The sequence below is a fragment of the Chrysemys picta genome, chromosome 10 (assembly GCF_011386835.1).
Source record: "Chrysemys picta bellii isolate R12L10 chromosome 10, ASM1138683v2, whole genome shotgun sequence".
Lineage (NCBI taxonomy): Eukaryota > Metazoa > Chordata > Testudines > Emydidae > Chrysemys > Chrysemys picta.
In genome coordinates, this window is record NC_088800.1 from 3,392,441 (window position 1) to 3,418,168 (window position 25,728).

Sequence of the window (25,728 nt, forward strand, 5' to 3'; positions counted from 1 at the left end):
AGGCGAGAAGGTGCAATCCCACCAGCGTGCCTGAAGCCTGAGCCGCTGCATGTGCCTTCCTGGTGGTTAAATGGCTACATCTTGAAGTGACTGAAGACCGTAGTAAAGCGTTAATTTCTTTTGGCAACTTTAGGGAAGTATCCTTAGTGCTGAAACCTAGGTAGGACATGTGACAACATCCAAAAAGCGAACAAGCCCCATGAAAAAAGAACAGGAGTACTTGTGGCACCTTAGAGACTAATAAATGTATTAGAGCATAAGCTTTCGTGGACTACAGCCCACTTCTTCGGTATGCATCCGCAGAAGTGGGCTGTAGTCCACGAAAGCTTATGCTCTAATAAATTTGTTAGTCTCTAAGGTGCCACAAGTACGCCTGTTCTTTTTGCGGATACAGACTAACATGGCTGCTACTCTCAAGCCCAATGAGGGACCCAAGGGAGGTAGATGAATGGGCCAAATGCCCCAACCTCATGTTATATTTACTATAGTAGTTATCTATCATTTCTTTAGATTTATACAAACTATAAGAAAAGTAGTCCATCTGTGCTCTGAGCACCCTGGATATAAATATATCTGTATTTAAATACACAAAAATAAGCAGATGCATCAGTTTCCCTAGATCAACTTAATTACACAGCAACACTAGGAATATAGCTGAAATTAATCAATCCCCTGAGTCCCACCCTCTGCCCTACTTGTTTCCTCTGGAGCTAGGGAGAAAAGGTGGGCCCTGGAGTAGGCCCTGAAGGCTGACAAAGTTGGGCTGTTTAAGACCTGGAGAGGAAGCAAGTTCCAAAGTCCCAGGGCCCTAACAGAGAATATCCTGCCTGCTAGCCAGCCAGGACCTCCTCTCTTATATTGAAAGCACTACAGGTGCTTTCACTGACAAGAGCTGCGGCAGTATGTCATAGGGACAGCAGAATTTCTTAGGTAGGTCCCAGGAAGTTTAGGGCATTATAGGTCAAAACTAACCTCCTAAAAACAAGAAAATGGGCCATCAGTGGAGGTCATAGAGCACAATTTAATATGCTTATGAGAGAGATTGCTTAAAAAGAGAGCTGCCAAATCCTACATCAACTGCCGTTTCCAAATACATTTAATATGTAGAGCGCACTCCAGTGTCTAATCTCAAGGTGACAAAGGCATGGGGGACAGGTGCATGGCCTGCCTCAAAAAAAAAAAAAAAAAAAAAAAAAAAAAAGAGGGGGGGGGGGGCATTACTTCCTAGCTCTCCCTAGATGGAAAAAAGGCTAACTTGGCTATAGCAGCTACCTGATCTTCTAGCAACAGCCAGGATCTGATTGCTCTGTAGATTGCAAACCCTGGCCATAAAAGGCCAGAACCACATCTCAGTCAGTGGGCAGAAATAACCCACCCATCTCTTCTGATTGCATCTGTCAATCAATCAACATCACCTCAGTCTTATGTGAACTGAGTCTCAGCCAGTTAGCCCTCATTTATGCCCCAGTTTTCCCCCACCATTAAGTAATACATTCAAGAGCTCCTGATCATCAGTAGGGTGGAGATGGAGAACATTGGACCTAAGAGGTGTAGAGGTTGCCATGCCAATAAAGTACCACTGAATTGAAATATATAACTGAAATAATGTTCTAGATTTGGTCTTTAAGAAATAGGCAAAGCCCTTCAACTTTGTTGGGGGTCTGATGAAGAGGATGCAAATTAAGATCACTGTTTGGGGCAGGATAGGCCAAAGATTGCCCTTCAGGTTGCAGGATTCTGTGTTTGGAGTACTGTACAGACATGGTAGAGAGGCTGAAGGAAACAAACAGTTATTCTGGCATCTTCACATGTAATACTATGACAAGACCAATTCTTCATAAATAGACTTTATTTCTTTACATCGGTATAGCTTAATTCATGGTATGGTTTTGAATGTGTATCTCACATTATAATGAATCTGGCTTCTCTTTCCATATGATGTTTCAAGATCAGAAAATGTTGGAATGACACTCAACTAATTTGCTCTATTAAAATGTGTAAGCGTCAGACCAGATCCCCTGCTGTAGGGTCTAGAAGGATGAAGGAGCAGACTATCATGTCAAACAGAAATGTGTTGTTTTACAGGTAGTTCTCCTATGAACCACTGCATATTTGAAGTGACCTAATTATGGATGTGTAATAGTCACAGAACATGGGACTTATTGAATCTGAAACGTTAGACTACCAACTGAGAAGGAAGTTCCAGATTAATTAATTAATGCTGTAGAATCTTAAATCACTTCTTGCAACCAAAGCCAGACTCTTTCCCAGTTATACTAAAAGACAAGATAAACAGATCAGCAGCACATATTAGCGCTTTTCTTGTCATAGTTATGATTTTTTTAATTAAATAAAATGGATAAAAACGTGATGTTCCAGTGCTAATAAATGTTAATAGAAATCTTGATCAGCTTTCAGAAGAAAGTAAGATCATTTCCAAGTTGTTTTTTTCCCCAGAATATATTTAAAGATTTTGTTGTACTTTCAACCCAAAGTGCATCTATTACACCTCGATGGAGGCTACTATTTACAAAACATATAATAAACCCATACAGTTATCAGGAAGCTTGATAATCTCATTGTAATTTTCTGCATTACATGTTTATGTACCTAATAAAAATATCATATTCCAAGGTATTAGATAATCCAATGTGCAATCAAGTCACAGATAACCTCAAAGCCTGAGACATTTGAGTACCACTCCTATGTATAAAAAACAGTAGTGAAATACTCTAACGGACATTATAACCTGGCCTAGTACCTCCCTGGTCACCAGCTGAGTGCAAGTCGGTCCAATCGCAGGGTGCCACCTGCTTCCAAGCCAAAATTTATGACCCCAGATTGCAATTTTGATGGCTTCTCAGTGATAGTCTTTCAGTGAGGTGTCTGCTACAGCAGGTGCATACTGGGGGGAGGTTTAATTAGGAGCAATGGAGGCTTGATTCTCCTCTCATTCACATTATTGTAAATTAGGAGTGTAACTTCTGAAGTCAGTGGAACTACCCCAATGTAAGACTGATATAAGGGCCTGAATTACAGCTCATTGTACTCAATGGAAAACACCCACCAACTGATCAAGCCGTAAACAAGTGCAGAATCAGGCTAAGGAAATTTAGACTGAATATCGGAAAAACATACTAACAGTGAACTCAGACTGGAATAATCTCCCTAGGGAAGAACTGAAAGGCCCAGTCCTAGGGACACTAGGATTCTAGGGTGAAATCCTGGCTCTTATTGAAGTCTGTTGCAAAAGTGCCATTTACTTCAGTAGGATCAAGACAGCCCAGCAAGCAGGTGCTTGGGGCGGCCAAGGGGAAGGGGCGGCACGTCGGGCTGTTCCGTGGCAATTCGGCGGCGGGTCCCTCTCGGAGGGAAGCACCTGCTGCCGAATTCCCGCCGAAGAAGAAAGCGGCGCAGTGGAGCTGCCGCCAAAGTGCCGCAGATCGCAATTGCGATCGCGGCTTTTTTTTTTTTTTTTTTTTTCCCCCACCGCTTGGGGCGGCAAAAACCCTGGAGCCTGTCCTGGATCGAGATGCTACCCCACATATTAAATATATAAAATATAGACACTTATGCCTATGAACTGACATAAGCACAATGTACCATCATGTTATAATCAAAATAATCAAGTTTCCTGGTTCCTCCCTAAAGCAGTCAACTGAAATCAACACCGATAAATGGCCATTGACTTAGAAGATGGTATCACAGTGAGTTTCGTCATTTGGATTAAATCTGCCCTCAAATACTGGCTTGCAAAATATGACACTTCTCCCTTTTACAATGTTTTCATTTTTTTCTAAATAATTTCATGCTAAAATATCAACTTGACCCGATTTTAAACCATGTCACAATCTGTCTCCAACTTTAAAGTCGTATGTACAAAAACCAGTGCACTATAAAATGGTTCACTCTTGAAAACCCCTTGAGTATCTTCCCCAAGAAAAACATTCATCAAAATATCTCATCACCTTCATTGATCCAGTACTAAAGTTACTTGGTATTTCTCATTTGCAGCAATGTAACTAAAAACCAATCTCTACTTAAAGTTTAATGCCGATGTAGTTTTTCTGTCCTAGAGGACTTTGGTGTTGAATAGAGAGCCAGTGAGAAAGCCCCAATGATAGTTAGGCTAATGATAATGGAGATACCAATTGAACCAGCTGTTTGAGAGAAAGAGAGAAGAGGTGAGGAAGCTAAGAGCCAGTCACGGCGAGCGTTCATGTCTATAAAGATGGCCTCCATTTGGAAGTGTGTGCCAATGATCCCACATACATGGAAAAGCTGGTGGCTGTGCCCTGCAACAGAGTCAAAAATATTTAACAAGAAATTTCTCTGGGTTTCATTAAAATACACCTCTAACAGCTTTGAAAATCTTATGTGCAAAAATTCAATTTATTTATTTTACTAATTTATATTGCTCTTATTGTGATGCTGCTAAACTAAGGCAATTGTCCATCTGGAAACTCACTGAATCCCTGCTTATCATAAACCGAAGCTCTGCCTTGTCCTGTGATTCTGCCATGACTACAAACTAAGTAGAACTTGGCTGGATCACTGCTTGGATGGGAGACCACCAAGAAACACCTGTGTGCTGCAAGAAGTAGTACTGATGAGTCAGTCTTTCTTTCAACTCAGTACTGTGTAGCATGGCACGATGGTGTAGATTGGGTCGGCAACTTTTCTGAAGGGGTGTGCCGAGTCTTCATTTAGTCACTCTAATTTAAGGTTTTGCATGCCAGTAATCCATTTGAACATTTTTAGAAGATCTTTTTCTATAAGTCTATAATTTATAACTAAGCTATTGTTGTATGTAAAGTAAATAAGGTTTTTAAAATGTTTAAGAAGCTTCATTTAAAATTAAATTAAAATGCAGAGCCCCCCAGACTGGTGGCCAGGACCCGGGCAGTGTGAGTGCCACTGAAAAATCAGCTCGTGTGCCGCCTTCAAAACACGTGCCATAGGTTGCCTACCCTGGTATAGATTTTTGGATGGCAAAGAACCACTTTGTGGTCATTAAAGATTCTACGATACTTCTTGAAACAACAGGTCATTGGAGATGGCTTCTTGCACAACTATGCATGGCTACTCTAACCATGAGTGTGAAACAGTGAATGCATTTTCCTGATATGAACCATTTACTCTGCTCCGGATACATTATATCCCTCATGAGATGCCCAAGCTTCCGTGCTCTTAAATGCTGGAAATAAAAAATAGCAAAGACAAGAATCACAGTGTTCTGCACTCACCAATATAGTCAAAGCGTCCCGGTGCAAGTCTCTCAGGCAAATGGGCAGCAAAAATGAAACAAGTGAGGAAGGCAAACACACAGTGCCTGTAGTGGACTGGGATTACGCTTTCCACGCAGCTTTCCCCAGTACACAGATATAGCTGTGATATCAAAAGGAAAAATTACACATGGGGTACCAAGAAAAGGAAAGTTAGAGAACTACTGAAGAATACCTCTAGATTGGGGCCAGATTTGCTGCTATGCTAAGGTCCCCTGGCCTCATAAAACGGCTAGAGGTGGCTCATGGAGTAGTCACCCCACACACCAGAACGCTCCACTAGCAGAAAGCTTGCAACCCCTGCCCCCTGTGCTAGCCACTTCTTCACTTCCAGTGTAAGCCGAGAGTGGGGCTAGGGCAGGGGCATTCATACATTGGGGCATGGGTGGGATCAACAATGAAGTGGGCGTGGTTATATCTGAGTCTTATTCGCCACTGGTGTAAGGTCACTAAGGGCCCTTATGCCAGTGTTGTTAGTTAAAGCCTTTTTCCTTGGAGCTTCAGTTTAGACTGTGGCTGGGAATCAGATAAATTCAGTCAGCTCCTGTGCCCTCCATGCTGGGACACAGTGGAGAATCAAGCCCAAGCTGTCTCTATATAACAGGGCTTTCTTGTCTGTCTGTTGCATGTTTCCAAAGAACACACCACCTATCCCCGTAGCCCTATATACCAAGACGATGAGGCTTTGCCATCTTTGACTACTAGCCATCTTAGTCTGAGGACTAAAAGTGGCCACTTCGGCTGGATTATTGTACACTGGGATCTGGAACACTGTGGGCAGAGCCCAGTAGTAGATATGAGAGCCGATGCAATCATCTCTATTTTATGCAAATTATGGTCCAAATACTGATTACCTTACTCAGGCAGAACTCCCACAATTGGGCCAAGGGCAGCTTTTGGGCTCATGGTAAATTGCCAATGTGTTTGAGTGCCCCTGTACTGAGCACAAAATAATCTGTACATCAACAAATATTTGGTAAAAATAGCCAAACACTGTTTTCTAGCTCATATAGTTTTCCTTTAAAAAAAAAAAAGTCTGTATATTTTCCTAAATACGCTCAGTCTCATGTTAATAGCCAATAGTTACTTCGCTACAGGAAGCCAATGTATTTTATGGGACCTTAATAAAAGTGGAATGTTCACTGCATACCCTGTAGAAGAGAGGCGTGCTGTCGAACAGGTACGGATATGCAAAAGCCAGCATGCGAAGACTTTTACTGAGCCGGGGCTGCTGTATCTCGGGGAACCTACATAAGAAAGCATTTCAAATTACAAAATCAAGGCAAATAAGGATTGTGGAACTGCCAGGGATATTTTCGAAGGAACTGTGGCTTGCAGAACATGCTTTTTATGTAAATTTTTTGCACAAGCCATATTCTCATAGTTGTAGTAATCTATACCAGCATACAAAAAGCTGTCGAAGTCCAGAAGTAGGGCTGGAGAAATTAAAGTCAAATTACAGCCATCCTCAATTTGTTTTTGCAACTAATTATTGTGAAACGTGGTAACAAACAAGCCACATAAATGTCCAGGTTTGTTCTAACAATGGCCTTGTTTATAATGTATCAATCAGCTGAATTATGCGAAGACTGGTTAAAACTGTGGGCCTGGCCCAGCTCTACTGAAGTCAATGGAAAGACTCCCATTGCCTTTACCATGAATGGATCAGGCCTTTTGAGACAGGGCACCCACAATCATTCCCCACTTCCTTGGCTCTCATGTTGTAGATAAGACAATTAAATTGAAAATAGCTGAATCTTGCACTAATACAGGAGCCATAGCAGGCCAGTCATCATCAATAATAAGGAATGATGAATGGAGCAGACGGACATCTTGATTCTACAATTCAGCAAACTTCCATGTTGGGTCTCCAGCCTGATTGCTAGTATTGTGGTGTGCTGCTGTGTCATTGTGGTGACAGAGTCCAGCAGACAGACAGACACTGGGAGCAGTGTTGGAATTGCTGGTTCCTTGTGTGGTTCTTTCCAGTTGTTTTCTGCAGGCCACAGTGGAATTAGCAGCATATTGAGGAGTCTGTAGCCATTTCCATGATGGCTGAATCACACTAATTTATTTCCCAGATTACAAGATTCTTACCATTGAGTAAAATCACTGAACAGCAAACAAATCAGACACAATTTTCTAAGCTCTGATTGACTAAAATGGATGTCTCTTCTAGATGTAGATTGGCATGCTAATCTTCAACACCGACTCTGAGAACAACTTTGAAAGTATGAAATCTTTTTACATCATCTTGGCACACATTTCAAAGCAGTATTAATGGCCTAAGGGAAAACACTGAGAAAGTGCTTCCTTTAAAATTTAGCAACATCTGTCATAGCTCAGTTGGAAAAAAACAGAGTTTACTTCTTTAAATAGTTGCCAAAGTTATAGTTATTTTGACCTCTGAGTTTTTGTACTGCTTCATCACAGGGGCTAGATATTGAACTCAGTGTTGTCATAAAAAGAGATCTATTTATATTGGATTACTTGTAAGTAAAGCAGCATTCATGCCATGGTCATGAATGTTGATTCATTAAATTGAATCACAGTTTCGGTTTACAATGCATGACACTTGTTTCAGAATACTTACATTTTACATCCGGCCAAGATTTTGTAAATGCAGCATTTCAGGGAATACAAACATATCAGCTAAAATTCAAAATAAAATAAATCTGGCCCTTATTACCTTTCTATGACATCACTGTTATAATGGAGGTATGGAGCACCAAGCCTGTTGATTACAATCATATGGTAAATGAGAAGGAAAGAGTATGTTTGGGTGGAGACATATATGCTGGAATTTGTTAGCACTACCAAGAAAATTGTTGAGATGCACTTTATACTTTGTTGGTGCAAAGTCTAACATAATTTAACAGTCCTCAGCTGAAAGAAGTGGTAATTGTGCCAAAGAGGAGAGTTAGAAAGAACACCACACCTTTCAGCAGAAAAAACATGTTCATAGGTGACTCATTTACTCAAATGAAGAGCTTGAGATTCCAAACCAAGACAGAACCAGAAAGAGACACATTATTGCTCAGTGGTACACATACAAAGTTCATAGTAAATGTGATGCATTACCATTCTATTCAGGTCAGAAAATCAGTGATCACAGACACTTCACTTATCCCTTAGAGTCGGATTCCTCTATGTCTGATATGGCGGTCACTCCACGCACAATACTCTCAGTGCAATGAGCCCAATTCCATCTTGTGTCATTTATAAAGTGGGTGTAAAATGACACCATACTAATTTGGTAACATCAAGCACCCAGTTTGCATTGGTGAATGAAGATGCCAGTTGCAGGGCAATGGTAAATTGGCACCTCTCCGTGTGATTTTTCTCATGGATTGAGCAGAAAAGGCCCAATGTTTACAAAGTTATTCAACCTCACAAGCAAGGCCAGTGAGAGGTTATGGGCACATATCTTCAGTAGTCTGTGTTTTCACTCGAATTGAATTATGAAAGATCCACTCCCTCACCGTTAAGAATTTTCCATACCAAAAGAGCTCTACTACCGATGCAACCTCAAATGTACCCTAGAAGGAAGTGAAGAGTTCAGATAGGGCAGGTCTACTCACGACCCAACGAGCACAGGCCTGTTCCCCCGACCTCCGTAGGAATTTTGCCACCGAGTTCAGCGCAAGTAGGATATGGCCCAGTTTCTTTTTCACACCATTCATTTGTAAACTGCATGTGCATTTGTATGACAATTACTGCCGGGCACAGCCCTGATCTGATACTCACAAATCAAGGAATGAACACAGCGTCCATTGGTTTTGTATTTGCATTTTATTTATTTTAAAACTAAAACCAAAAAAACAAAGATGAGGAGTAGACGATAGATGGGGAAGAAACCAGATCATTTCCAACCCCAATATTCCTAGAAGAGAAAAATGGAAGCCTCAGTTAAAACTATTGTTTGCAACTCTCGTGGTACTGTGGGATATTTAGTTGTGTGAGAGTGGTTTCTCATGGCAGACTCAACTGTGTTTTTCTACCTTTCATTTCTTTTAGCATCCTAAAAAGAGAAGAGAGACAGGCCTTGATCCCGTAAATCCTTCAGCGGTGAAGCACAAGTGGAGACTGGTTCCATGTGAGGGCAAGGAAAGATAAGCATGGGGTGTAGTATGGCAAAAGTAAGCCTCAAATCTCTTTCATCCCTGCTCCGAAGTGTGGTTACATACAGTGTATTGAATGGGTGTGTCTTGATGCTAATTTGGGTTGTCTTAACTCTGCATTTCTTCCTTAGGTCTTATTCTTGCTATCAAGGAGAACTAACTTGGTAGCTACGCAGCAGTTGTTTCATTACTGCAAGTTCAAATTTCTCACTGCTCCTTGTCCTTGCACCTTCTACATGCAGCATTCTGTGCTCAGGTCATCTAAGGCTCCCTGCCAACTTCTCAGCTCATTTAACACCCCGTCTCTGCAAAACAGTTCTTTGTAACTCTCCGGACTTTCTGAGCAATGAACTAGATCAGTGTTTCTCAAACTTTTGTACTGGTGACCCCTTTCACACAGCAAACCGATGAGTGCGACCCCCCCTTATAAATTAAAAACACTTTTTTGTATTTAACACAATTATAAATGCTGGAGGCAAAGCGGGGTTTAGGGATGGAGGCTGACAGCTCGCAACCCCCCATGTAATAACCTGGTGACCCCGAGGGTTACGACCCCCAGTCTGAGAACCCTTGGGCTAGATACTTACTAGTGCTCTTCAAATTAGATGCGAAGCTGGCTCCCAACAAAGCTCTGACACAATTTGGACCTCTGTGAAAGCCTGTTGTAAGCTCTGCAGACTTTGGGTATGGAAAACGATGATGAGCCTATTGGCTTTCTTTTTATCCTCCTTGTAGGGTGCTGAGCTTCAGGTGCAAGTGTTGATTCCATCCCATCCTTCATGTCCTCATGCCACCCATTCAAATACTGCTGTGCTACTATTCGCCCCGCATTTTGCTACTTCTTTTTAGCAATGTACAAATCTACATTTACTTCCATTTCTGAAACACAACACCAATTCTTCAGCCCAGGTGCGCAATAATCCATGGGATTTTATGTTCTGCAAGAAAAGTTTAAGTGAGATGCACCAAATCCCAGAAATACTTCTCTGTTTTCTTCCATATGTCCTGTCTTTATTCTAGCTCCATGTGGGAATCTGAAGGGAGATGCCCAAGTTCTCAAGCATGCGAGAGCTCTTGAGATACAACTGCTTCACAGATGTTGATTCAGTGGGTGAGAAGGATATGGGAAGAAGTAGGAAGTTCTCAGTGAGAGCGCAATGGAGGCATCCTGCTTCCCCTAAAAGTCAAAAATAAGTTCGTTTTCAGCCATTTTTATACACTTTCACATTTGACAATTCAGTATTCATAAAGTACCTAAAAGGAAAAAATGCTTTATTACTGATTCACCAATCAGCTATCCAGTATTGGAAGAAATTCCTGAGAAGCTGGTAAGAAGTGGTATGGTAGGTTTATAGAAACACTAACTTTTTTCTGATGACCATGATAAAAGTTCCTGCCTTCATCAAGAAGTTCCATCTTCATGGTGATACACTGATTCATATTCCTGTTGATCTTCATGAGGAATAGTATGAAGTGATTAAGATGGATGGGTACATAGAATCATAGAAATGTAGGTCTGGACGGGATCTTGAGAGGTCATCTAGTCTAATCCCCTGTGCTGAGGCAGGACCAAGTAAACCTTATTCTGCTGCTCTCGCTTTCCTTTCCTTAGAATCATGAAATCTATCATTTCATGGGCACTTTCATCCAAATTGCCTTCCACCTTCAGATTCGCTACCAGTTCCTCCCTGTTGGTCAGAATCAAGTCTAATATGGCTCTCGCCCTGGTTATTGCCTCCACTTTCTGAAATAAAAAGTTGTCCCCATTACATTCCAAGAATTTATTGGACATTTTGTATTTTGCTGCATTATTTTCCCAACAGTTGTCTGGATAGTTAAAGTGCCCCATTACTACCAGGTCTTCTGTTTTGAATATTTCTGTTATTTGTTCTAGAAATGTCTCATCCACTTCTTCTTCCTGATCTCGTGGTCTACTGTAGCCCCCTACCATGATGTCACCCGTATTTTTCCCCTTTTATCTTTACCCAGGGATTTTCAACTGGTATGCTTCTCACCTCCTTCTAAACCTCAAAACAAATGTATATATTCTTGATATATAGTGCAACGTCTCCTGCCTTTTTCCCTGCTTGTCCTTCCTACACAATCTCTACTAATATTCCAGTCATGAGATTTATCCCACCAAGTTTCTGTGATGCCAATTAAGTCATAATTTAGCTTATGTACTAATACTTGCAGTCCCTCCTGTTTATTCCCCATACTTCTTACATTTATGTACAGGCATGCTTGTTGTTAAAGGCTCCAAGTACCCAAAGGAATCCTACCAGGACCCATGAATCTTTCTCCATTTTTAGTTATTGTAGAGCAAGTAAAAATAGTTGCCAACTGCTTGATGTCCCATTCGGACAGGTTAATACTGAGATGGCTGTAATCTGGAGCTGCAGGCTGTTTGATGGTAGTGGCTACAGATTATACAGTGGCTGGGATTAATAACCAGACCCATGCAAGCTACTTTGCTGTTTACGACCACCTCAATATTAACCTGTCCAAATGGGACATGGAGCAGCTGCCAGCTGTCAGATACTTAAGTAGCGTCAAAGGCAATGCTGAACAATGCTTCAAAAATGTGGACACTTGTATAGCAGCATCCATGGTTCAGGCCTTTCAGCGGCCTCTGGGGGGACCGCATGACATCAAGCTTTCTACGAAGCTGCAGGTCTACAGAATGACAGTCACGCCAACTCTGTTGCACAGAAATGAAACGTGGGTGCATCGGAGGGCTGAAGATCACTGGACTGATGGTTCTAATTTTCATTGTCTCCGTCATCTGCTCCATATGAAGTGGCAAGACAAGATCAGAAATGAAGATATTCGAAGCCAAATCCAACAATCATCTCCATCAGGGCTGGATCAGTTGCAGCAGCTTTGTTGATATGGATATATTATAAAAACGGAAGACCAATGAGTTCTGATGCATGCTTACCAATGAATGCTGTTACCCCGCCGGTGACCATGTGGGTGCCAAACACTTCGGTGGCATGACAAGGTTGCCAGTGATGGACAGAAACCTCAATATATAACCAGACAACCTTAAGCACCATGCCAAAGATCAATCCGGATGGCGATTGCTTTACAAGAAGGCAACGTCCCTTTGGGATTTGCCAAGATGATGATGATGAAGTGCAAATGGCCTCAGTATTAATCAACCTGAAATCGTTATACCGTATTGTTGCAACTACATCATCTTTTACTCACTAAAATGATCTACATGCCTATGAAAGTTAGTGCCCAGTACGTTTGAAGGAGTGGAAATATACCTGTTTATTGGTAGATGTGGTTGTGACGGGATCCCCCCAGGGTGCAGCCTGGGACTGTGGGACCACTGTGCCCCCTGAACTCTCTCCAGCCTGGGCTGTCTCTCACAATGCCTTGCTAGTGACCAGCAGCAAACCCTTCCAGGTGCTGTGATCACACAGCGCAACAGCATGTGGAGCCCCACACCCAGTTAGATTGTGTGAATGCTCCCAGAGCCACTCACGAATCACACAGAGAAAGGCACCAACCAAATCCCCCCAGCTCCCAGCACTGTGCCCCAGGAATATACCGTCTTGCACTGCTCAAGACGAACAATACAGATTTATTAATTGGTTCACCACTTCAGCAATGGAAAGTGGATATACAGCAGCCTTTGCAAACCTGAGCAGATTTGCCACACACTTCATACAAACTCACTGGTAAAGATAAACAGTAAAACAAATTTATTGACTATAAAAGGTAGATTGTAAGTGATAGGCAAAATATCAGAGTTAGTTACCAAAAGAAATAAAATATGACCACGCAGTCTAAACTCTCAACCCTATTAGACTGGGCAACAACTAGACTAAGCAGTTTTTCTCACCCCACTGGATATTGCAGTCCTTAGTATACAGATGTCCCCCTTGAAACCTGGGCCAATCTCCTCTGTTGGAGTCTTGCTTGCCGCGTAGGTGGGGGAAGGAGAAAGGCCAAACATGTGGCCACTCTGTTTTATACCCTCAGTCCATGTGCTTGGAAAACAAGTCCAGGCATGTCTGGGTGGGCCTTGCTGAGTCCCCAGGCAAGGCTGAGTAATTCCCCTGTTGTGGCTTCATGCAGGTGAATCATTTCATCATAGCTCCCTTGCTGGACAATGGTTGTTGATGGGTTGACGGATACCCCACCCGGGCGTTGGTTACTTTCCTTGCTGTTGCCTCTGGGGAGCTAATATCTGGCTGATTCCCCAACTTACAGCATGTTTTAGTGACCACCATACAACACAATCTCATAACTTCATATTAATTAATGATATACACATATGGACAGAGAAATTACTTTCAGCAGGTCATAACCTTTCCCCTGATAATCTAAAGCATGACTTGTAAGGTAAGATCACAATAATATATAAATGAGGAATATGAGGATTCCAGGACACTCTCCCAAGATATAGAATGTCACAGTGGTTTTTCTGTGAATGGTCATAAAAGCTAGGGTAGATGTGGATGGCTCAAGATTGCATTGGCCTACTACTGAGAGTAGTTTTTTAAAAAGACAAGCGAGAGATTCATGGGTGGCTGCACTTCTAAACGTGTTAGACTGCATTGCTTCCAACATTGGCCATTCCGCAGTTTGGACCAAATTTTGCTCTGTTATAGTTCACATTGATTTTGAGGAAGAGTTGCACTGGCATAACTCAGCAGAATCTGGTCCTTTAGCTATAGCAATTAAGATTACAGAAGGATTCTGTGTTATATGAAAGCAAATGAGATTTACTACTGTCACTGAGCACTAAATTTCCTGCATGGTGCTGAATGCCTTAAACTCCCAGGGACTCAGTCAGTCCCATTTTCTCTCCAAACTTTTCCTGTTGAAGCAGGCTCTCTGCCCCTTGCGTGGCTCATTGCACCCTTTGGGAATGCAATCGTGAGTTAGCCACTTACATAAACAAGGAAGAGGACTTTGGCGAAGAGACATTCACAAAACTATGGATTTTACGGAACTGTGCACTCCTAGTGTATTTCACTGAACATCAAGGCCCCCTGGGGAAAATGATTCCATGCCACAGGGTGGCATTGCTCTTCCTCTGCAGCTGCGGGCCTGAGCCTAAAAGAAAAAAAGAAAGGAGAGAGACAGACAAAAAGAAAAGAATAGATGGAGAGTCTGGTAGCTAACAAAGTCATTGCTGGCACAGTATAAGCTGAAGCTCCGTGCTACTGCAGGTCATTTGACAGGGAAGCTCCATTTTGCATGAATGAAGTTAGGGAAATATATAAAAGCTTCTGATAAGAGTTCAGCGTCAACTGCACAGAGATATTCTCTGATTTTATTATATGTTTATTATTAATAATAGAGAAGTTACCTACTCACAGGGGACAACATTGCACTGCCGATTGTGAAGCAACAGGATGGTTTGGTAGGAAGAGGAAGATGTCTCTAGGATTCAAGAATGATAACTAGGGCAAGAGCTATTATCCCAGCAGAGATGGCAATTAGAAATCAGTGGGCCTCATTCTCCACTCAGACTGGTGTAAATCAGGAATAATATTATTTGAGTCAATGGAATCACCCTGCTGTAAAGTTAGAGCAGAATCAGGCCCTCTAGCCACCATTTCTGCTTACTTGGGAACCTTTTTTTGACTTGTTAAAATGGTGATATTTGACACTTCAGCATTGCTGAGACAACAATGTGACACTGTCTTATCCGATCTATTTAGTGCTGTAAAATTTTTACATGACCATATCTACAGTTCTGCAATTGGGTGATGCTGGCATTTCAATTTGTAAATTAAAAAGAATTTAAAAATAGGTTTAAAAGCTACACTTGGACTGGTCAAACTCATTGACATTTCATAACTGTGTTAGCCTGGTAATACTTGAAATTGTAAAAGCTAGAGTTAACCACTGTCTTCATTTGTCTAACCAGACAACAGAAATCAAAAAAGTCAACCAACACAAAAGAGGAGGGAAAAACAAACAAAAGAAGAGAGAAACAGAGGGGAAAAAGAAAAAAGGAGAGGGAGAAAAAAGGCAAGACAAGTGGGATGGTCTAAAAATATCCGTTCCTAATTCTGCAGTTCACATAATACTTGGTACTAAAATTAAAATGGAGGCAAACCTGCAGCCCTGACTCTAGTGAGTAGTCCTCTGCAAGTACCCTACAGAACTCAGTAGAGCTACTTCTGTGAGTAAGTGGCTGGATCAGGACCCATCTGGGACAGCCAAGCTTTGCAGCATGATTTGGTAGACCCATGTACTGCTATGCTATCAATTTGTTCCCCCCTGGAGTTGCTTCTTTTCTCTGCTACAGCAGAATCACCTCTGCTGCTGTTGGTGTTTTACCCTTGGGAATTCAGCTGTCCCTGTTCTATGACAATATCATTTCAAATGTATTTACATGCCCAGCGAAGGCCCCGGGTCAGACGTGGACTTAGAGCCACTAAAGCGGATAGGGAAGCAGAATCTATTGTGGTGCTTTGTCCTGTAATGGACACACATGCTAATAGGAAAAACTGGGATCACTCCTCCAATAAAAGGACAATAAACTAATTACGCTGAACTATTCATGCAGCTCCAAAACCAAAAATCAGTTATCAGTTGCAGAGGCAAACTGTGTCTCATCCTAATGGTAGCGATTAATCTTCTACAAAGAAGGCTTTAAAGAGGATTTCCATCAGAGATTTGGTAGGTAATTCATAACCAGAAGCTAGCTGAGTACTATGGAAGTTTTTAGAAATGTTGCTCAAATCCAAATTCCATGCCAGGCCACTTTCAGTTTATAATAAAGTCAGATTTTCAGGGCAGTTAGATTTGAATGATTTTCTCCTGGTAAGCATACAGTACACGTCATGTTTATTACCCTTTACAAAGGAGGCAATTGGGTGCGAGGCCCCAATCCTGCAAACCCTTACGCACGTTCCTAACTTTATGCCCATGAGCAGTCCCCTTGACTTCAACGGGACTATCTGGGTGCTTAAAATTAAACCCATGCTTAAGTGTTTGCAGCACAGGGGCCCAAATTTCTTTACTCCATGTATCAGGCACACTGTAGTTAAAGAAAAAAACGAGTTACTTTAAGCAGACATATTAAACATAGTAAGATATCAAGCTAGCTTTCAGCAACTCTATAAATAAAGCTTTACCGATAAGTTATTTCACATGCTCTAGCTTCCCTGTATGACATGGTTCTAAAATTAAACGTCCTTTCCCCTTTCCTTTCCCCAGTGCACACAGCGTTACATATTCCAAAGCTACATTTGTAAATAAACCTGTTTTAGCAGTCACAGTGGGATAATCGGGAGGTAACTGTACCTGGAGTAGCAGGAAAGACCCGTGCTAATGACCGTGTTAAGCACAGCAATGGGTACATAACAGTGATGGAAAGTGCTATCGATCCATTCTTCTGGGAAAACATACGTTGAATAAGCAATCGCAGAGCCTGAAAATAAAATCAGTGCCCAGGTTAGTTTTGAATGTTATTAGTGCTCTTCAGTAACCTCTCGGGTAATTTGGTGATCTTGCAGGTTTCAAACAAGCAAACCTATGTTATCCTGTGTTTCTTGTAGACAGATCCTAGATATATTTCAGAGGTGATGAGCACTTGTAGCTCCCTCTGCAATTAAAGAAAGCTGCAAGGAAGGACAGGATTTCAGCACCTTGGAAAATGAAACCATTGATTTTTAAATAACCCTCCAGATTCAGGGGCAAGACTATCAGAAAAAGTCCATTGTTGTTTGAAGCTGACTGATATTGGATATGTAGTGTTGTTGTAGCTGTGCTGATCTAGAGACAAGGTGGTTGAAGTGATATCTTTTATTGGACCAACTTCAGTTGCTGAGAGAGGTGTCTGTCTCTCTCACCAAGAGGAGTTGGTCCAGTAAAAGCCATTACTTCACCTACCTTTGTGTCTCTGATAGTGGATAGTCTGCCATGGACTTGATCAGAGGTGTCTGCGAGTGGACTAGGGACCTTAATTTAACACATGTGAAACACAAAATAAGGAAAAAAGTTTCATCATTTCAGATACTAGGTTAAACACTTCATTAATTAGAGCTTTGAAACTGGTCTGTATCACAGAACAGAAACAAATTGACTTAGTACAATAGCATTCCCCTATTTATTGGCAGCCCAGCCTGATAACATTCTATTCTAGCTATGTTTATACCTCTTTTTCTGGTAGAAAAAATTAAGGCAAATTATGTAGCCCTGGGCTGATTCTGTTCTCACTCACATTGGGTTTTATGCCTGTGCAATGCCATTGACTTCTTAAATATAAATAAATAAATAAATTAATATCCTATCTCCTAGAACTGGAAGGGATCTTGAAAGGTCATTGAGTCCAGCCCCCTGCCTTCACTAGCAGGACCAAGTATTGATTTTTGCCCCAGATTCCTAAGTTGCCCCCTCAAGGATTGAACTCTCAACCCTGGGTTTAGCAGGCCAATGCTCAAACCACTGAGCTATCCCTGCCCCCCAACTTCAGTGGAGTTCCTCTTGATTGACCCCAGTGTAAGCAAGAGAAGAATCTGGCCCAGAACCTTTTGTTTTTTCCTGTTGTAAAGTGACAGAATTGTAGTTTGCTTCAGCCTGCTCCTTTCAGGTATTTTACAAAAAACGAAGAGCCCGACCCTGCAACCAGTCCTAACTCAGGCATTTCCCCAGCAGTGAGTGCTAGGGCTAAGTCAGGACTGCAAAATCGAACCCTTCAATGGATTTTTTTTAAATTGCAGTGGAGATGTTCGTACGTTTCTGTTATATTTATGTGGTTGCCAGCGTATATGCTTTCTTCAGTGTGATTCATATTTATGCTTGAATTATTTCATTAAGTGCTGAAGATAACTTTATCGTTCCAGTTGCTGTCAGCATGACTTCCTTGTAACAGAGATGACGCATCCCACAGGGCCCATTCCTTTACAAATATCATAAATAAACCCAAAGGCAGTAACTTCATGTCAGGATCTCTCTGATTTATAAGCAAGACAGCCAGGTCCCTCTGGATCCTTATGTAGATGCAGATTAGACACATCACAGAGGGGAAACTCTGACTCAGAGCAGGGTACTTTCAGCAACCCCTTGCATGACTGTGCATTGATAAGAATGACCAGCAACTTCAAAGGAGGCTGGACATGTCCCGTGATAATAGATAAAACATGCTATGTTGGCACTGCAGGAATGCAGAACATCTGAACCAGCAGGTTAGGTCTAATTTACCTTACTTAGTTTTTTGGGGGGCTATGGAGCTATTTGGATCGTGCGATTTCATCCTTTTACTCTGGGCATTAGCAAAATGGCAAAATCTAAAAATGGTGGTGACACGTGTTTTACAAGCCACAGGCCACTCCAAACCGAAACAGCAGGTGTAATCCATTGTAGAAAAAAGCATGGAATTAATTCACAAATGGTGAGATGGCCTGCATCTCCCTCGATGGTATCAATAAATAAAACCAGAGCTCTTCTCACACGGGTTGTATGTACTCCGCATTCTTTCTCTAGAGCCATAATAGTGTCAGGCCACCGCTTTGGTCCCCTCTACCTCCAAGATTAACCATTAACACATAGCACAGATTCATGATAGAAAAAATTCAGTTTTACTTCAGCGCTCCCAGACAAAGTGTCTTTACCAAATGTTAAAATGCAGGACTGTACTTCAACATTCTGCGGCTGGTAGTACAAGTATCTAGCAAGCCACGTCTTTGACTTCGGCAGGCATCAGAGTTGGATGAAGTGTGTGTGTATCTGTCTGTCTCAAGCCCTGGGTGTGTCTTCAGCACAGTCATGTTGCAATAGTGAAGGACAAGAGGTCCTCCAATCTCCCCTTGCTAATCGGTGGAGCAGGATTTCAATTCTGGGGTTGATGCAGGACTTGACTTGGGGGGAACAAAAGTAGCTTTAAGCCACTTTTCAGCTGTCAATCTCTTAGTTCCTGGCATAAATACCAGCAGCCTCGGGACTTCCTGTGTGACTTCAGACAAGGCATTTAAACTCTGTGCTTTAGTTTCTGTAACATGGGTATGACAATACTTCCATACCTCATGAAGGTGTTGTGAGCCTTACTTCATTAATGTTCATAAAGTGATTTGAGATCCTTGAATGGACGGTGCAAAGCATGAATTATTATTGACTGAAAAACACCCACAGCAGTCCCAAAATACTTAAGACATTAAAGACGAATGAGAAAAAAAGAGAGACATTGGGCAACTTTTTCAAAAGTGCCTAAATGACTTAAAAGCCTAAGTCCTATTTTCAAAAGTGAATTAGGAGCCCATGTTCCATTGACTTTTAATTAGATTTAGGCTCCTAAATACCAAAGTCACTTTTGAAAATGGGGCTTAGGCCCAGATCTTTAAAGGTGTTTAGGTACATAATTCTTACTGATATCAATGGGAGCTAGGGGCTCCCATTGATATCCTTTCAGGATCTGGGCCCCAAGTCACTTGGATGCTTCTGAAGATGTTGCCAATTATTTTGTTACATATTTAACAAGACAATGTTTGGAGACTCTTACCTAAGCTGTACATACTAAGGGCACCATAATCAAAGAAATAACAAATATGTCTCGCCTGGATGGACATCGTACTGAATGTGTGAGCACAGCTAGATGTGAAAGGATAAATACAGCATGTGAGCATGTAGGCAAGAAAGGGCCAGGCATACACGTCGTTCCAGATATCCAGCGAATAGGCCAAGGCAAACAACTTCCATAGGAAGTACCTGAAATACAAAATACTGAGTTAGGACCTTGTGCGTTACTAGTGAAATGCTGCCCCCCATTGAAATCAGTGGCAAAACTCCCATTCTCGAGGATTTCACCCTCACTGATTTATTGTTATTTTGTCAGAACTACAATGAATGCATTGATTATTATTTGAGTTCTCAGTTATATTTTCCTTGTCCCTCCATTAGAACATTTCCCACCCAGGTCCCATAATCCTTCAGTCACCCCCGCCCCCCCATCACCAACAGCCATCTACTTAGGGTGATTTTAAACATTTGAAAATACAGCAGTTAATAAAAACCAGCTCAAGTACCAGGCAGGCAAAAAGTGTGTCCATATATTTAGTGTTTCGTTTGTCATCTGGAAGGCACTGAGGAGACAGTCTGCTGCAGAACTTCTTGGATGCCGATACCCAAACAGGATGCCCTGCTCTCGAAACACCTGCAAGGGGATGATTAGAAGCGCGTTGTTTAGCTGGACTGTACAGTCTGTATATTTCACAGTGTGTCACAGGAATCGGAGCATGAGATGCCCAATCCTGCAGCTCAACTCCCACTAAACATCTCCTTGTAAAAGGAGAACTTTATCAAGCTGCAGAGCAGAATATTAATTCAGAAAGCATGCTACAAAGGAAGGCGAACACATGTTAACAGTGCAGTAGGGTTGCTGCAGAAACATGGTTGCATGTTCTCCTCTAGGACATAGGCTTGGGGGGTGAGGAACAATCGAGGTAATAGCTGCTAAACAGGGTCCTAAAAATGGCCATATTGGGTCAGACCAAAGATCCATCTAGTCCAGTATCCTGTCTTCTAACAGGTGCCCCAGAGGGAAGGAACAGAACAGGTAATCATCAAGTGATCCATCCCCGGTCACCCATTCCCAGCTTCTGGCAAAAGTATGAGGATCATGGGGAAATTCTTGATTAGGACCCTGAGCTCAAAGGACATCTGCATATAGGAGCTGACCCTCTACCTGCGAGCCTGCAGCAGAACTGTTGGCAATGGCTGGTCCCCCAGCGGCTGACTGCTCCTAGCCTCTGTCCCCCCTCAGTGGCATGTGGAAGCTAGGCTCTAGCCCAGCCCAAGCCCCGCCAGCACAGGTCTGGGAGGCGCATTCCAAGATGCAGTGTAGACACACCCTAAGGGGCCTGGCTTCGGGCACCCGTTTCTGAAAATCTTGTCCTTTAAGTTCAGACTCTTCCAAAAATAAAAACTCACTGCAGCACTGGCATTCCACTATAACAGTGAAGCAAGCAATGTCCACCTAGACAGCTCAGACACCAGTGTACGATAGTCTCCTTTCCAAAGGCTAGACTTTACGCAGCAAGTCATCTATTGAAGTCAGTAGGACTCCTGTTTGGATAAGTGTTATTTAACATGAGCAATGATGGCAGAATGTGGCACGAAGACATAGTAGCTAATGTTCCAGACAGACTTCAAGTGTCTCCAGTAACTTTATATTTCCTAACATTTTAAGATCAGGAAGGAACATATAATTGAACTGCATCTCAGTGAAGTGGGTTATAAATGTGGCACAAAGACAGCTGGGTGCTGCTATTGTTTTAACAGAGATCTTACCTTACGTTAATGAGCCCATTACCGCAAATAATTCCCCTCAATATCCTCCCAGTGTCCTTAAATAACAGAGCGTGCTAGATGTGACTCGTTCTAACATTACCCTGCCTAGCCCAGAGCACTGAGCTTGCTTTTGAGATACTCAGACAGTTCCTAAAATGAATCTGATTCTTCTTTATCTGAAATTCAGGGTCTGACTCTGATTCTCTAACCTAAGCGAGTGAAATACCCTCCCTGTGCAAGAACAGATGTTTTCTTTACCTTGATGTGACCAAAAACAAGTCAAGATTAAACTGCAGCGTCGTCTCAGTTTTTCTTTTAAATCTAAAGTACTCCTGATAAAAGCCAAATCTGTGTGTCGTCTTCTTGTAAATCGTTCTACTATCCCCAATGGGAAGATGGGCCAAATTTCATTCTCCACCTCTTTCTGAATAATTAGGCCAATTTTTTTTTAAATGGTCCTGATAATTAGTCAACTTTTTTTAAACTAAAAATATTTTCATCCAATAAATAGCTTTCTTGTGAAAACAAAATTTTATGCAACAAAACTCAACATTTTTTCTTTTTCACAAAAAAATTCTTGCTTTTAGTGTTTGTGCATACAGGTATTTAAATGAATTCAAAATATTATTGAAAATCATTATCAAAATATTTGATCAAAAACCTGTTTTTTGGTGAATGTAAGTTTTATAACCATTTTATAATGTTTTCAATCAAAAAAATTAAAAATATGCTGAAAAAAATTCTCTGCACTGTTTTTTCAATGCCTCTCTTTCAAACTCTTCAAAACAAAAAATTACACAAAACAAAACAACTTCACCATCTCAAAAAATTTCCACAAAAATTGTTTTTTTTCCCAGCCAGGTCGCGGGCCACTGATTTGGCTGTAGGGTTTGGCCAACATGCTTTAATCAAAAGCTTCCCATGTAGAGCATTAGAAGAAAGTTATAATTAAAAAGAGAAGTTGTAGCTGAAGTTTTATTAGGCTACTGAGCCCACACAGATCAGCAGCCAAATAGGAAATACATTTAACAAAACCTTACTTACTTGAGGCACTTGATTAATACTGAGTAGCTTGGGCAACTTCCAACTCAGCATTGTGTGTTGGGCTAGGTGGTGTTGATTTTGGCTTGGAATGCTTGTTAAATCTTCACCTCCTTAGAGACAGACTCCTACATAGTCTTCATCTATGGCCTCAGGCCAAACTCAGCGTTATCGACACCTTCCTGTCTCCTCTCCCGGCTTGTTGCCAAGACCCCCAAGCGCTTGGGTGCTAGGGAGAGCAAGAGAACAACACAAGGGAGATTGCTATGTAAGAGAAACAAACAAGGATAGGGCCCCGGGCCAGGTAACGGGATTCAAACCGTCATTGGCAGTTCTAGCTTGTGTCACATTCCTATCAGCTGCTCTCTTTTCTGTTTCTATACCAAGTTAGGGTGCCAGTTTGGGATTCTTGGGTTTAGTGAAGGCGGGTGTGATGTGGAAGGCAAGACAGTGACATTCACCCCTGTGCAAAGCCTATGCACAGAGTATGTCGCACGTAGGCCATCAAAATGGGCAGACGTGAAACCTATGCTCTGTGATGACCTTTTGCACGAGGGAATGAGTACATAGAGAGACTCGGAACTCAGCACCAGATGCTGCAGACCTTACTCAGGGCTTGGTCGGGTCCCACGGCTTTTGAGAGCAGAGGGTACCCAGAGCTGGAAGAACCAGCTTTGAGGCACAGAAAGGAGAACGGCGTCTCCATGGCAATGCCCTTCCTCCTAATCCCAGGGAAGCCTCTTCATTGGCTGAGGTACTACCAGGCTAGGCCCAGTGGTACTTTGAGACCCCAGCCCTCTGGAAACTACCAGGGGTCTCCAAGGAGGAAAGCAGGATGTTGTGTAACACAGATCCCCTGCAAGCGAGTGAAATCCCTGCAATATGGGCCAATCGGCAGGCCTCTACAGCACTGGCACAGGGGTGGGAAACAGGGTAGAGGTATTGGATCTCTGCCTTGAACACTGCGTGCAGATGTGGTCATCCCAGATATATTGGAATTGGAAAAGGTACACAAAAGAGCAACAAAAATTATTAGGGGTATGGAACAGCTTCCGTATGAGGAGAGATGAACAAGACTGGGACTTTTCATCTTGGAAAAGAAACGACTAAGGGGGCATATGATAGAGGTCTATAAAATCATGTTTGGTGTGGAGAAAGTGTTATTTATTCCTTCTCACAACACATAACATAAGAACTAGGGGTCACCAAATGAAATTAACAGGCAGCAGGTTTAAAACAAACAAAAGTAAGTACTTGTTCACACAGTCAACCTGTGGAACTCATTGCCAGAGGATGTTGTGAAGGCCAAGATTATAACAGGGTTAAAAAAAACAACTAGATAAATTCATGGAGGATAGGTCCATCAATGGCTATTAGCCAGGAAGGGCAGAGATGATGTCCCTAGCCTCTGTTTGCCAGAAGCTGGGAATGAGCAACAGGGAATGGATCACTTGGTGATTCCCTGTTCTGTTCATTCCCTCTGGGGCACCTGGCATTGGCCACTGTCGGAAGACAGGATCTGGGCTAGATGGAGCATTGGTCTGGCCCTGTCTGGCCGTTCTTATGCCTATGTGGACCTTGGGAGACCTGTAAGTTTGGGCTAGAGCTGAGCGAATAACCAGTATTTCAGTTTGGTGGCCGAGCTGAAAAAAAACAGAGAAAAAAAGTGTTATGGATCACACCAAAATGAAAACGTCTCTGATTTCCTGGCAAAATTAAAATTTTTTAATAATTTCATTTTCTTTCATTCTGATGGGTTTTAAAACATAAATTTAGGGAAATTCAAAATTGGAACATCTTTCCAAAACAAAAAATCAAAATGTTTCACTCTGGAACATTTCTGAAACTTTTTGGCCCCCCCCCCCCCTTTTTTTTTTTTTTTTTGAATTCGCAGATTTTTTTGGTCACCCCACAACTGCATTTTTTGGTGGAAAAAAAAAAAACCAAGTCTCATGAAAATTTTTACCCAAGTCTAGTTTGGGCCCTGCCTATTCTGTCATGGGGGTTCAAACTCCCCACCGTCGATGGAAATATTGGGTGGCAGCTCAGATGCCCACTTGAATTGACATTCTGGGGCCTGATGCAGCCAATCAACCCACACTGAAAGCTCCCATCGGCATTGACGTGTGCTCCATTCCAGGCAGGACTGGCCCCTTTGCAGAATGTCACTTGTTTCCCATATTCTTCTGCGGGGGGTTCCCGTTACAACTGGGTGTCAAGGGGAATACGCAGCACGAGTGGCATTATTGCCTTAATGCTCCATCTAGCGGTGTCTGAAATTTCCATTTATCATCACACACAAAAATCACTCAAGAGAGAACCAGCAAAGTGGCAAGAGGACCAGCCTTCCATGTGCAGTACTGTGCTACCACGCAGATGGTCTCTGCTCAGCTATGTCCTTGGACATCAATAGACTGGGGAGGGGAGATGAGGGGCAGGCGGGCTCTCCTTAAAGGAGTGGGGAGATGGGGGGGATCCAGGCAATGTGCCAAACCTGCAGCTGTTTGGGGTAGTCTCAGGCATGGGAGCCCCTCCTCCTTCCAGCCAGTATCAGCCAAAATACTAGTTTAAGTGCTTATTGCTCCCAGTCCAATGCCACAAGGTGTGGAGTACAAACTCCTCCATGCCTAGTGACAGCTTAGTGGTGTTAATAACATGCAGCCCCTGGGAAATCAGTATGTCTCCCCCTTTATCTCAGCCCCTACTGGCAACTTTCCCTAACAGTAAAACTCCGTCTGTCCGGCCCTCTGGCCCCAGCTGGCATTGCCGAGGAGGTTGGGAGGTGTGTGGGAGACTGACAGATGCTGAATCCTGGGCATTGGCAGCTAAAGGCTAGCTTGAATGCCCTGGCAGGGGGGCCCAGATGTGTTGGAATAGGTCCTGGGTAAGAGACACAAGCTGCTGGCTTCTACAGCAGCCAAAAGGAGCCAAGCTGCACTCCTGATGTCGGAAAATGCAGAAGGATAAAGGGTGGGTGTTACAATAGTCTGCAGTTGTTAGAGGCGCAGACTCAGGACTCC

At 42.4% G+C, this 25,728-nt stretch overlaps 1 protein-coding gene across 13 annotated transcripts in view; it reads right to left on the bottom strand.

Moving 5' to 3' along the window:
- Nucleotides 1-1,831: 1,831 nt before the first annotated feature.
- PAQR5 (progestin and adipoQ receptor family member 5) overlaps nt 1,832-25,728 on the bottom strand; it is a 36,400-nt gene continuing 12,503 nt past the window's right edge. For 8 of the 13 annotated variants that reach the window (XM_024107210.3, XM_065559134.1, XM_024107209.3 and 5 more), the window contains 8 exons: nt 22,712-22,937; nt 20,404-20,531; nt 19,881-20,086; nt 16,688-16,814; nt 7,975-8,019; nt 6,436-6,532; nt 5,247-5,388; nt 1,832-4,295 (listed from right to left, as the gene is read on the bottom strand). In XM_024107210.3, the coding sequence (XP_023962978.1) occupies nt 4,048-4,295; nt 5,247-5,388; nt 6,436-6,532; nt 7,975-8,019; nt 16,688-16,814; nt 19,881-20,086; nt 20,404-20,531; nt 22,712-22,762 (1,044 nt within the window). In that variant the 5' untranslated portion in view covers nt 22,763-22,937 and the 3' untranslated portion in view covers nt 1,832-4,047. The remainder of the gene's footprint in view (nt 4,296-5,246; nt 5,389-6,435; nt 6,533-7,974; nt 8,020-16,687; nt 16,815-19,880; nt 20,087-20,403; nt 20,532-22,711; nt 22,938-25,728) is intronic. The other 5 variants (XM_065559139.1, XM_065559137.1, XM_024107211.3 and 2 more) reach the window with 2 other exon arrangements.